The sequence below is a fragment of the Magnolia sinica genome, chromosome 13 (assembly GCF_029962835.1).
Source record: "Magnolia sinica isolate HGM2019 chromosome 13, MsV1, whole genome shotgun sequence".
Classification (NCBI taxonomy): domain Eukaryota; kingdom Viridiplantae; phylum Streptophyta; class Magnoliopsida; order Magnoliales; family Magnoliaceae; genus Magnolia; species Magnolia sinica.
The window spans coordinates 5,919,532-5,932,827 of NC_080585.1; the positions used below are offsets into that span (position 1 = coordinate 5,919,532).

The following is a 13,296-nucleotide window of genomic DNA, read 5'->3' on the forward strand; positions in this document are numbered from 1 at the left end:
CGACATGCCCACATGCACCACACATGACAAAAACATCTAAATTAAAAAAGTGCCCAACAAGTTAACATTTATGTTTTTCCTTCGTCCTGAACTATGTGACCTTATTAGCAGGTTAGATGACAAAATAAACATGAGGTTGGGTTCATGAAAGTTTCAACGGTCTGCACCATGTGGCATGGTATGCTCGAGCCTTCAATTTGCCTCTATAGACCTTAAATCATCTTTTTAAATGGATGCATGGCTTGGATAAAACATGAGTGTCGCTGTGGGCCCTCACATAGCCCTTGACAGACCGTCCATCCTTAGCTAGGTCCTGGTGTGGGCATTACCCAATTCGCGCACGTAGGACTGAAAGGCGAGCGGGTTGAGTTAGGTTAGTGCTCAACTCTAGCCCAACCCAAGGTTCCTATACCTCAACCCTAACCCACCCCAACCTCAAGTTGGGAATTCTCAACCCAAGCCCAACCCAAGCGAGCTCGATCGGGTTAGTCGAGTTGGTCGAGCGAATACATGCTAATATTTTCATTATTACATTAGTCTATTATATTTTAATATACGTTTTATTTTTGTACCTATAGTTTTATTAATTATGTATATAATTATTTATAATAAAAAAATGCATTTTTTCTAAACAAACAAGCTAAAATATATATCTGGGAGAGAGAAATCCCATACATCTTGTTAGCTTGAGTCATTGGTAATGGTGTGGACCAATAAGACCAAACAACATTAAAATTTCCTATTCCTTCGATAGAGAGTATGCACACTTAATAATAATTTATAACTTATATATCCATTGAGTTCGGTGTTCCGGTTGCCCGTCTTCAACCCAACCTCAAGCCAACTTTTATTGGGTTGGTGTTTATATAGCCCAAGCTTAATACCAAACCTGGTACATTCTGCTCGAGCCCAACCCAATGTCAAGTAGGTCATAGTCCGGGTTGAACCTGCCAGACTTTCAGACCTACGCGCACCTCGTCACAAGCTACAAGCTAAAAAACATAAGCCCATGAGATATTTTTGTTGCATGTTTCCGTTCACCGCGGAGCCCAGCATGCCGAACATGGCTCACCTCAAACTGAAAATAAGATCATATTGCGCATGTCCTCGAATTATCCGTCTATTCAAGTGTGGTCCACAGCAGATCTGATGGGCCCCAACATGGACGGCTGATATTTAGTCAACATCTCCCATCTACCATCGGACCATCTTACGAACGACTAGGATGACTAGAAGGCGTGACTCAAACACGGAGCATGGATATTAGATCTGTGCAATGAATGCACCATGCCTAGTAAGGCGGGAAACATTACTGCGCTGTTGGATGGTTGGTCCATCAGGTTGGCCGCAATGAACGGGCCATAAAAAAAAACAGGAGTAAGAAAGCTAAAAGAGAAAGTCACGCAGGTATGCATGTTAGCTGTCGGCTCCAATTGAGCATGGGCTGGCCATTCTTTGAATTTTACCGTCAGATGCCAACCGTCCATCTGAAGTCATCGATGGTCCTGATTTTTCTTTTCAAGGTGGCCCATCTGCTGCAGGACCGCAACATGTACAGCTCATCTGATTGTATCAAGCAGCCACGTGGGACCCACCATAGACCATTCGAATGTGGATTAGGTGCGACCCGGGATGCAGCGAGGTAGGTGTGGCCCTGACCGTGGCCCTTCATCTGTTTTTCTAGATCATTTTAGTGTGGTCCACCTAAGATTTTCGTATGCTTAATTTTTGGAAAAATACTCTAAAATGATCTGGAAAAAACGATGGACGGCGTGGATATACAACATATGCATTAAGGTGGGCCCCACGGTCAGTGCCGCACTCACCTGCTGGATCCGAGTCGCACCTAATCCGCGTTCCAAAGAATTCAGCTTCGCTCTGGCTTGCGTACACTACATGTTATTACGATCCTCTCAGTGTTGCGAAACGGAACACCACGAGGCGGTTCACCCTTCCTGTATGCGTCTTTCTCAGATGCCACCTGGATCACATGTGAGATATCCAAACCGTTCATCTGTTGTAATCCTTTATGGAGTTTCTCTGTGTCCCCTAATCTTATAGGTCCAAAGTTAATTTTGAAAACCAGTTGACTTATTTGTATTGACCGTCGTCTTATTTTAAGAATATATGGCCTAGATTATTGTTGTACTGGCATCTTTTTTTAGCCATTCAATCTAGAGATTTGGATCATCCAATGAACGGATCTGATCTTTATCCTGTTTTATTGTTTCATATTTGTGAGAGGTGACTATCAAAAGTGGCCCAGCTCGATTCACTCAGCAGGCCAATCTTCTTTTTACTTGGCTCCTTTTCGCACGTAAGAATTTCCGTCACGAGCCAGCTCAGCACTATCTGTCTTGGACTATCGTCCGCTCTCATGTCTCGACACACCCATCACCACACGCCAACAGACCCAAAAGTAAAGTTCTACGTGCACCTCTCATCACAGTACACTTGGCAGACATCTGACAATCAGGACTCTTGTTATTGTGGGCCACCATATGATATAAAACATTCCTAAAATCAAGTAAATTGGACGGCGAAAGATTGAATGATCGGTAACCTTCATAATTTAGAAGTTATTCCAACGGTAAAGATTCAATGTCACAAATAATGATGGTCTTTATTTCCCAACCATGAAAATTTCTCCTACAATAAATCCATATCGTGTCTCACTAGATCAACAGATCAGATAATTCAAAACATTTTAAACTTGTAACATGTGGAGGGAAATGCACAGAACTTCTATGCAGCAACCTGCATATTAGTTAAAGGTTTTATTAGGGTTTTCTTCTTGCAAAAATCGTCGGTGGGGTAGAACAGTAAAACCCTATAAAAAATACCCGCTTTAGTTTAAAAAATTTACAGCTTATGCCACTTGCTGCATCGTTAATTCGTCCTTTTTTGAGGTTAGTATCTAATATATTGCAAGATAGAGTAAGGGATTTTACAGAGAGAGAAGAAACGATGAGAAAATGATTGAAATAATTACTTTCTATTTTATTTAATCTTATTCAAGAAGGACTGTTGAGGTGTCGCTTTCTTTATAGGGCATTTTATTGCAGAGAGAGAGAGAGAGAGAGAGAGAGGTCATTAGCTTCCCGTGGAACGAGATCTTCGCCTGTGGGAGCTAAACGGTGGCTTGTCTTCGTTGTGATTGCCGTTCGAGGGTGGAATTTGAGGGTTTTCTCCTTAGATTTGGCCCGGATCTGGAGGAATTCGATTCAAAAGAGCTGGTTTTTAGGGTTTCGGATGCGACTTGGAGCAGATCTAGTTGAAGTCGAAGCATTCGGCGGAGGGTTTCCTGCGGAAATTGCATTTTGCGAGAAATCCAGTTTTCGGCCTTTTTTTTAGGCGTTTGGAGTTAGATCTGATTGGCATTGAAGTGGTTTGCGGAAAACTAGCAGTAGATCTGTAGGAGATTTGAGCATTTTTATCCGTCGGATCTGCCAATGGAGGCAGAACAAGAGACAGCGGTTCGTATCAGTCTTCTCTCATCTAATTCACTTAAAATTTTGTTCTTTTGCCTTAGCATACGCTCTTGGTTGCCGTAATTCATGAATTTGATGTGCATTCCTCCAGTCTGTGATTTCGGTTTGTTCGTTTTCTTTTCCTTCTTTGTTTAGGGTGACTTCGTTGTGCATTTTAGATTGTACTTTCTGCTTATTCGATTTCGTAACTGAAATTGCGATAGTTGTATTTTCAATTTCAGCCGAAACCTTTGAAACACTTGAGTGGTCAGGTTTGCCAGATCTGTGGCGATGATGTCGGCACAACCACAGACGGCGAGCTCTTTGTAGCCTGCAATGTCTGTGCATTCCCTGTCTGCAGACCCTGTTATGAGTACGAGAGGAAAGATGGGAATCAGTCGTGCCCTCAGTGCAAGACCCGATACAGGAGGCACAAAGGTTTGAATGGATCCGATCTGTGACTGTTCCAGCCTTTCATCTGTCAAATGTTCAAATTTTATATGTGGCATCTTGTTGATTTCAGGGAGCCCTCCTGTTCGTGGTGACGAAATGGAGGGCGAAGCTGATTATGTGGCCAATGATTTCAATTATTCATCCGGGAGTCAAAACCAGAAGCAGAAGATTGCCGAACGCATGCTGAGCTGGAAAATGAGCTATGGTCGAGCAGAAGATGTCGGGGCAGCCCCAAAATATGATGGTGATGAAGTTCCTCTGAATCATATTCCTTTGCTCACTAATGGCCAGGTAGTATGTCAACCTTCATCTGTCTACATGGTTTTTCTTATAATCTTCAATATGGGCATTTTGCAGTAGGCTGATTTGGTACTTTGTTGTTTTTGCAGCTTTCGGGAGAATTGCCAGCAGCATCTCCTGACCGTCTTACCATGCCATCTCCTGGTGGTGGTGGAGGAAAGCGTGTGCATCCGCTCCCTTATGCAGAATGTAGGTTTTTTGGTCCTGTCTTCCAGTTGTAGATAGAGTTATTGTTTTGCATTTTGGTTTTTCGGGTATGTATGTTTTTGTTCCAAATTGAATCTTATGCCTGGGAAGTATACTTTTTGCAGCTAATATTAGGGTTGTAGATCCAGCAAGAGAATTTGGTTCTCAAGGATTTGGAAATGTTGCTTGGAAAGAGAGAGTTGATGGCTGGAAAATGAAGCAGGAGAAGAACGTGGCACCCTTGAGCACTGGAGGTCATGGCACTTCAGAAGGCAGGGGAGCTGGAGATATTGATGCTAGTACGGACATCAATATGGATGACTCTTTATTGTGAGTTATCTACTTGATAGAAAACTTATATACCATAATTTCGTTCACTCTCATGGAAGGCAGGATAGGTGGCCAACCGGCTGCTTGACCTTGATGTTTTTTCAACAAGCAGCTCTTTTTGGATGCATTCATTGTATTTGTTCTGAGTGCTTCGATACATTTTACCATGAATCTTAAGTAGGGGTTTGAACCTCGAACTATTGAAACTGCTTGTTTGGGTGGTTTGCATTAAGCGTGAGAATCTTGGGAGTTAATAGACGAGGTTCTTTCACCCATTACCTAATTCCTAATGGAGTTGAAGACTAAATAATTGTGTTCTTATGACCTGAAGGAGGAGATTCCCTCATACTCCAATCCTCTGTACTCTTTCTGAAGTTCTGTTTCTTTCTACATGAGGTAATGAGTAATAACTGATGAAATACAACAAAACATTGAGTAGTCTTAAATTTAATCTATTCAAAGCTCTTGCAATTAGTCATTGTTTATTTCTTTCCAAGGTCATGCTTTTTCTCAGCCATAATCTAGGGATCTCTATGCCAGTACAACAAGTTTAAAAACCATGAACTCTTCTTGTAGAGTTGATAGATGTTCTTTCAAAGTTTCACCAAATGTTTCAATATTTTTGGGATTACCCTGTCAATATCAAGTTAGTTACAGAGTCGTTTTTGTGCATATTAAATCCAGTTACTTGCACATATACAGGTGATTGCTATTTTTCCCTTGGCATGCCAAGGTTCTTCCAAATGTGCTATTCTGTTTTAGTTTTTCTTTTAATTATGCACCAAAGGTTATTGTCAATATTATTCCGCTTCTTAATATGTTTCCTCTGTAATGCAGGAATGATGAAGCCCGTCAGCCTCTCTCAAGGAAGGTGTCTCTTCCTTCATCCAAGATAAACCCCTATAGGATGGTCATTGTTTTGCGGCTTATTATCCTCTGCATTTTCTTTCATTACCGGATAACCAACCCTGTCCGCAATGCTTATGCTTTGTGGTTGCTTTCTGTGATATGTGAGATATGGTTTGCAATATCTTGGATATTGGATCAGTTCCCTAAGTGGCTTCCGGTAAACCGTGAGACATATCTTGACAGGCTTGCTCTAAGGTGAAGCATTCTTCTTGCTTTTCTCACTTATTATAGACTATAGAGAACTTTTACCTTTCTCACTTGACATCAAATAGATCTTAAAGCTTCAAGAGTGTCAAATGAGTGCCTTTCTCACTTTCAAGGCTTTGATTGTGTGTTCTTATGAATAACAGATATGACCGAGAAGGGGAACCATCTCAGTTGGCTGCTGTGGACATTTTTGTCAGTACCGTTGACCCTTTAAAGGAGCCCCCTCTTGTCACAGCCAATACTGTTCTGTCGATTCTTGCGGTGGACTACCCAGTTGATAAGGTCTCTTGCTATGTCTCTGACGATGGAGCAGCTATGTTGACATTTGAAGCTTTGTCTGAAACTTCAGAATTTGCAAGGAAATGGGTCCCTTTCTGCAAGAAATACGCCATCGAACCCCGAGCTCCAGAATGGTACTTTGCACAGAAGATTGACTACTTGAAAGATAAAGTTCATCCTTCATTTGTCAAAGATCGCAGAGCTATGAAGGTAGAGGATTGCATATTTTCAATCAAAGTTGAGGTTTTCTGTTTCTGTGAATATGTTGTAGTTGTGATACTATTGCTTATGGATGTGCTGTAATTGTAATGATATTGTTTATATTACAGAGAGAATATGAAGAATTTAAAGTTCGTGTCAATGGGCTTGTTGCCAAGGCACAGAAAATTCCTGATGAGGGATGGATCATGCAAGATGGCACACCATGGCCTGGGAATAACACTAGGGATCATCCGGGAATGATTCAGGTTGGTTCTGTTAAATTTTGGCTTCAGTCATTCTGATTGATAGATTAATCTGATGATTCATTGGTTTGTTTAAATGTCATGGATTTGTGTTCTGAAACTGTTTTACAACAAAAAGGTTTGTTTGTTCCTTTTTTTTTTCCGTGTTATTTCATGACTTCTCAAATATTAATGTATTAAAAATGTTTTAAAAAGACACGTTTTCTCTATAATCTCATTATGTGCGTCCTTTAAAATTTATGTTCTGTTGGATAAATGTTTTGGTTTGTTGGTCGTTCATGCTGCCTAAAGATAATGACTTCAGTTCATTTACTTCTGTTATTTTCACTTCTCCATGTAAGTTCCTGATTGTGAGAGCTGCAACTCTGTGATTCTGTCTGCAGATGCTTTGACCACTTTTTTTGTCCTACTCAAATTGAATACTTCTTTGGATTTTTTGCAGGTCTTCTTGGGCCACAGTGGTGGGCTTGACAGTGAGGGCAATGAGCTACCACGGTTAGTCTATGTTTCTCGTGAGAAACGCCCAGGCTTCCAACATCACAAGAAGGCTGGTGCAATGAATGCACTTGTAAGTGGTTTTACAATGAAAGCTCGAAGCTTAGCGACATTTAGACATATCTCACCTCTAATAGTTAAATCTCCTTCAACAGGTCCGTGTATCAGCAGTCCTTACCAATGGATCCTACATGCTGAATCTTGACTGTGATCACTACATAAACAATAGCAAGGCATTGCGGGAAGCAATGTGTTTCCTCATGGACCCAAACCTTGGCAAACATGTTTGTTACGTTCAATTTCCACAGAGATTTGATGGTATCGATAGGAGCGATCGATATGCCAACCGCAATACTGTGTTCTTTGATGTAAGTCTGCTTTTAAAAAAATCATTTTTGTTTCACCTTTTCTCTTTTATGAAGATAAAAGAGAAGATGGTAGTTTTTGTGTTTGTCATGCCTTAGTGGTTTCTAAGTGATCGTGAGTCCTTTTGTTCTTTTAAAGGTTAGAATGTCCTAAGGCTTAACATTCACAAACACTGTTTTTACATACTAGTAGTTCAACCTATAGTAAATGCAACTGCAGCTACACACCATTTGACCTTTAGAACTCTCAAACCTGGGACTGGTGTTTTGGCAAATTGCTTAATTGGATAACATCTATCTTTTGATGCTCATATCTTTCAACAAAAAAAAAAAGTTACTGATTGTGTTCTAATTTTCATGTGGGTTTCAGATCAATTTAAGAGGTCTAGATGGCATCCAAGGTCCTGTTTATGTGGGTACAGGATGTGTCTTCAACAGAACTGCTTTATATGGCTATGAACCTCCTCTCAAGCAAAAGCATAGTAAACTAGGTTTCTTCTCTTCCTTATGTGGCGGATCACGAAAGAAAACATCAAAATCAAATAAAAAGAGCTCGGACAAGAAGAAATCAAGCAAGCATGTGGACTCTACCGTGCCTATATTCAACCTGGAAGATATAGAAGAGGGGGTCGAGGGTATGTTTTTATGTTATTATATTTTACTTCTATACTTTCTTAATGTTTTTCTCCAGCAGAGACAACTATCAGGCACTTTTGTACCAGCACGCATCCAGACTTGTGATTTTTTGTGCTGTCCTGCTGAGAATTTTCTTTGTTGACATGTTAAAACATGGGATTTAGGCAATTCTTGCATTTCCTTTGGAGCTTTTAGAAGAGTTTTTTTTTGAGTATCTCTTCACAATTATGGTAAGTTTGTGCTTTGATGGAGAAGGGAAGAACAAGATTAAGAAGAGACGAAACAAGGAGGAAGATGAAGGTGGTCGCAACTGGAGTAGTGCTATACCAAAGGAGAGATTTTACTTTAGACAAATAAGATAATTCCCAGTGCTTTATTTTTTTTTCCCAAAAGATCTTCTCATCACCCCATTTCCATAAATTTCCTCTTCCTATTTCTATTGATAGAGAAATGGAAAATTAAAACCTGGTACCTTATTTATTTTCTTCTCTGTTCTCTTCTTTGGCATTGCCAAAGGAAGCCCTAAGTCACTGGTTGAGTTTCTTTTCAATAAAGATGGATCCCAAAGAGTATCTACAAACCCTAACAATATTTGCTAGTTGTTTCTTTCAACACTAGAGTTAACCTGAGTCTTCAATCATTGCGTAAATTGTTCTCATATTATTGCGCTTGTCTTTCCTGTCTCATCAACTTCTAATGAGCTGAAAGTCAACCTTGAATATGTACTCTTGCAGTAAGTTTTGAACCTCAAACTTTACTTAGCATTGTAGGTGAAAAGACTAAAACACCTTATATTGGTTTATTAGTTGCAAGAATCTTTTGGAATTGGTAAACTTCTGAATCATACAACTCAACAAGCATCACTTGATTGTGTTGGATTTTTTGCATTAGAATAAAATGGCATTGCATTACTTAGATGACTTTATTTGAACTTGAAGGATCACCAAGTCATGTAGAAACTACACAAAAATCTGCTGAGTGAAGTCTCTCTCTCTCTTTTTTTTTTTTTTTTTTTTTGTGGGGGGGAAGAATCTCTAACTTTGGTTTTCCTAAAAAAGAACTCGTTTTGAGCATGTTCCAGAGTGTTCAATTAATAAATAAAAATGCAGTTTGTATGGCTAAACTACCAGAATTTTGTTTAGTATATAATCAAACCTGTTACTTCTGTTGTTTCTTTTGTCTGCCTTTCTTAATCTGTTTAAATTTATCCAGTATTCAAAGATAACCATGGTACTTTTGTGCCTAGGTAGTATGAATTGATTCAGCATTTTCTCAGACTCCCTTATCTGCGGCACTGATTTTCCTTTTTCTGTGCTTTAAAAAAATCAGGTGCTGGATTTGATGATGAAAAGTCACTGCTCATGTCACAGATGAGCTTGGAGAAAAGGTTTGGCCAGTCAACTGTCTTTGTTGCCTCTACCCTCATGGAACATGGTGGTGTTCCTCAGTCAGCCACTCCAGAGTCTCTTCTAAAAGAAGCTATCCATGTTATCAGCTGTGGATATGAGGACAAGACAGACTGGGGAAGTGAGGTGCGTCGACCTCTCTCATTTAATGCTTCAATTTCCTTGTTAGCCTTTTATTTTGATCAGCTATTATGTTCATGGATAAACATCCTCACCTGAATTAGAAGGCATTTGTATTCCTTCATTTCGAGGAAGATGAGGCTCTTGCTGGTAATGATTGCCCAGATGTACTTGTAGTCATTTCTCTCATCTTGGTTGGTTTTGTGTTTCTGCAGATAGGATGGATTTACGGTTCTGTTACAGAAGATATTCTTACTGGATTCAAGATGCATGCCCGTGGTTGGCGATCAATCTACTGCATGCCCCCTCGTCCAGCTTTCAAAGGATCTGCTCCTATTAACCTCTCGGATCGTCTGAACCAAGTGCTTCGATGGGCTCTGGGTTCTGTTGAAATTCTTCTAAGTCGGCATTGCCCTATGTGGTATGGGTATGGAGGAAGGTTGAAATGGCTGGAGAGATTTGCATACATCAACACCACCATTTACCCAATCACTTCAATTCCTCTTGTCATCTATTGTACATTGCCTGCTGTCTGTCTACTGACTGGAAAGTTCATTATTCCACAGGTATCTTTGTCCTCACCCTGAATTAATTTTGGCTTACAGCACTTGTCGTTTTTCCTGCTTCCCAAGATAGATGGCTGCACTGCTTCCAAACTACAACTGGGATAAGAATGGAACCTTATATCACTTGTAATTTGGGACGGAAGATGGAAGCTTGCCTGCATATGCTGGTTTCAATTTCGCTGACGTTCCAAACAATTGTATCCTATCTGCCGAAATCTCTGAACCAATTGTGATTCAGGGTACATTGAAACATCCTTATACATGATGATATCTGAGCAAATAATTAAAATCTCAGTAGCATTTTATCGTTCCATGGAATGACCAAAATCTATCATCAGATTTTTAAATGATAAAAAAGTCAGCTGCCTTAGTTGATGGATGGGATTAATCCTTATCCAGCTTCTTCTTGTTCTTCTTCTTCTTTTTCTTCTCTCTCTCTCTCTCTCTCTCTCTCTCTCTCTCTCTCTCTCTCTCTGGCTGAATTCTGAAGGATTTCGTCTGCCTTCTCTTGGGTGCAGATTAGCAATTTCGCCAGCATTTGGTTCATTTCTCTCTTCCTTTCCATCTTTGCTACTGGTATATTGGAGATGAGGTGGAGTGGTGTTGGGATTGAAGAGTGGTGGAGGAATGAACAGTTCTGGGTCATTGGAGGTGTGTCAGCTCATCTCTTTGCCGTTTTCCAAGGCTTGCTGAAAGTCCTCGCTGGTATTGACACGAACTTCACGGTCACCTCCAAGGCGTCGGACGAAGATGGTGATTTTGCTGAGCTTTACATGTTCAAATGGACAACCCTGCTGATACCACCAACCACCCTTCTCATAATCAACCTTGTGGGTGTGGTCGCCGGGATCTCCTACGCCATCAACAGCGGGTACCAATCATGGGGTCCGCTTTTCGGGAAGCTCTTCTTTGCCTTCTGGGTGATTGTCCACCTCTATCCATTCCTTAAGGGTTTGATGGGCCGTCAGAACCGGACACCGACCATCGTGGTCGTTTGGTCAATCCTACTGGCCTCAATCTTCTCCTTGTTATGGGTTCGGATTGACCCGTTCACCACACGAGTGACTGGCCCAGATGTTCAACAATGTGGGATCAACTGCTAGAAGAAGTTTATCAAAAGAAGAGCAGCAATCATATAGCATTGAAAGAAATGAGTGAAGATATGATTTGGCTCATGAACTAAAGGTATGGGCTCTTTTTCAGCCTTTTGTGTTTTTTCTTTTTTTCTTTTTTTGTTCTATCACTGTGTTGGGAAAATACCATTGTCAAGTGTATGTAGATAGGAGGATGCTTTTCTATTGTCTCATAAATTATCATTACTATTCTTTTGTGGAACCAAATGGAATTTGGGGCTGCTGCTGGTGTTTTGTGTTGGAAGGGATTTGGGATGTCTGGAGGTGTCTTCTTCCTTCTGTTGGCTAGAGGCATGAATAAGTACATTATGAAAGCTTATGCAATTTCTTATGTTCTGCATTTCCTTGTTCCTTGTAAAAAAGAAACCAAAACGGTTAACATGGGGATAATGATCTTATATGCATGAGATTCACCCATCCATCAGGTGCGCCACACCATGCTTGTTGTTGATTCCAAAAGTCAGGCTGATCGAGGATTCCAGTGGCCACGCTGCAAGGAACAGTGTGAAATCATGCTTAAAACCCCCAACTTCAGGTGTTGTGGCCCACCCGAGTTTTGGAATACTGTGATTTTTGGGGGCTTCCCTTCATCCTGGTCAGGTGATTCAGATAAAATGAGTCGGATTGCATTCCCAACAAATGTTGGGCGTCTGCATCCCAACTGTTCTCTTTGGGGTGGCATACCTTATTCCTGGATCAACCTGATTTTTGCCTTCGAGGGTAAGCGTGAGGCAGCATACCTGATGGATGAGGTGGATCTCATGTACGTTTCCCCAGGTTAACTAGCAGTTCAAGACAAGGTTTAAAGTATCGTCGCAAACCCGTGCCCTATTGCTTATTGGCCGAAAACAGCCCAATTGGTGGTGAATGATATGGTGCCCAATACACCAATTTAAAACCTTGGTTCAAGAAGAAATGGGAGTTATTTGATACTCTGGAAGGTTGCGCTGGTTGACATGCAGCTACTCAGAAATTGTATAAATTGCGTGTCCCACCTTAGATTGGCAATTGCCTCAAAATCAGACATTTGAATTTAAGTTAATGTATGCGAATTTTGGAATTTCTTGGTGCCTGCGTTATCAGCCTTCACTCTCCCAGAGCATCAGGTCTTCCTCAGAAAGAAATTGCTGAACTATTGACCCAGCAACGTGCAGATAGAGGTCCAGGTGTATAGTATCTATGCTTCTTGACCTGGTCCCGCTGAACATTTGACTGTCCTTCAGGCCAATCTGATGGATGGATTAGATTTCGCACCTGTGCACATTTGTGGCATATACATGTACTTAATTGCACATGCGCATGTACTTAGCAAACGTCATATAATCTAGTTACAAATCCATGGTAATTCAATTTTCAAATTTATATAACAAGGGCCTTTTTGGGAGACGCTTAAAAGTGAGTACAGTTCATTTTAGTAAAGAGTAATTATGTATTAGAGATGGTAGTTGTGGGTTATCATGTACACATCATCGTTGCTGCACACATCTTGTTGTAGGATAAAACATTATTCTACAAATGTTGTAGAAGAGCCGTTCTCTTGACTTGAAAGTAATGTAACTGTCTCATTATGAATATTGGGAAGCACATGGATTTGTACGTCCACACCTAGCCTAGGGCATGGTGAAGAATAAAGTGTTGAACACTCAAGGTATCAAACCTTAATGCACTTTATGCTTGCGTGTCCCTCACAACACAACATGCTAGAAAGCACACATCTTCAATTGCACTAAACCTTGTGCCCATGCCTGGGATAGCCCGCTCAAGCCACCTGTTGGCATCGTGTTCCACGTGCTGTGATCCTTGAAAAGTGGCTTTCTTCTCATCATACCGTTGAATTGACTGTCCAGATTGATGGTCAAGTGTCTCACAAGTCATTGCTAACTTCCCGTGATGGTGTATGCGTTTGTGTGTGACACACATTTCAAATAGATTATTCAATTCTCTCTCTGAAAAAAACTCAAAAATCTAAAAACCTCC

General features: G+C 40.7%; 1 protein-coding gene across 1 annotated transcript; it reads left to right on the top strand.

The window, feature by feature from the left end:
• Nucleotides 1-2,919: 2,919 nt before the first annotated feature.
• Nucleotides 2,920-11,540, top strand: LOC131222564 (probable cellulose synthase A catalytic subunit 8 [UDP-forming]). The gene is made up of 14 exons (XM_058217692.1): nt 2,920-3,476; nt 3,713-3,908; nt 3,994-4,214; nt 4,313-4,412; nt 4,535-4,739; nt 5,577-5,843; nt 5,999-6,344; nt 6,464-6,601; nt 7,041-7,166; nt 7,249-7,461; nt 7,829-8,093; nt 9,424-9,626; nt 9,836-10,186; nt 10,705-11,540. The coding sequence occupies exons 1-14, from the start codon at nt 3,453-3,455 to the stop codon at nt 11,287-11,289; spliced, it is 3,240 nt and encodes a 1,079-aa protein (XP_058073675.1). The 5' UTR covers nt 2,920-3,452; the 3' UTR covers nt 11,290-11,540.
• The last annotated feature ends 1,756 nt before the right edge of the window (nt 11,541-13,296 follow it).

What these genes read in the sequence shown, in the direction of transcription:
- LOC131222564 (XM_058217692.1), top strand. Translation starts at nt 3,453, where the DNA reads ATGGAGGCAGAACAAGAGACAGCG. An exon ending in CCGATACAGGAGGCACAAAG is followed by an intron (nt 3,909 to 3,993) that starts GTTTGAATGGAT and finishes TGTTGATTTCAG; the next exon opens with GGAGCCCTCCTGTTCGTGGT. An exon ending in CTTGACAGGCTTGCTCTAAG is followed by an intron (nt 5,844 to 5,998) that starts GTGAAGCATTCT and finishes TATGAATAACAG; the next exon opens with ATATGACCGAGAAGGGGAAC.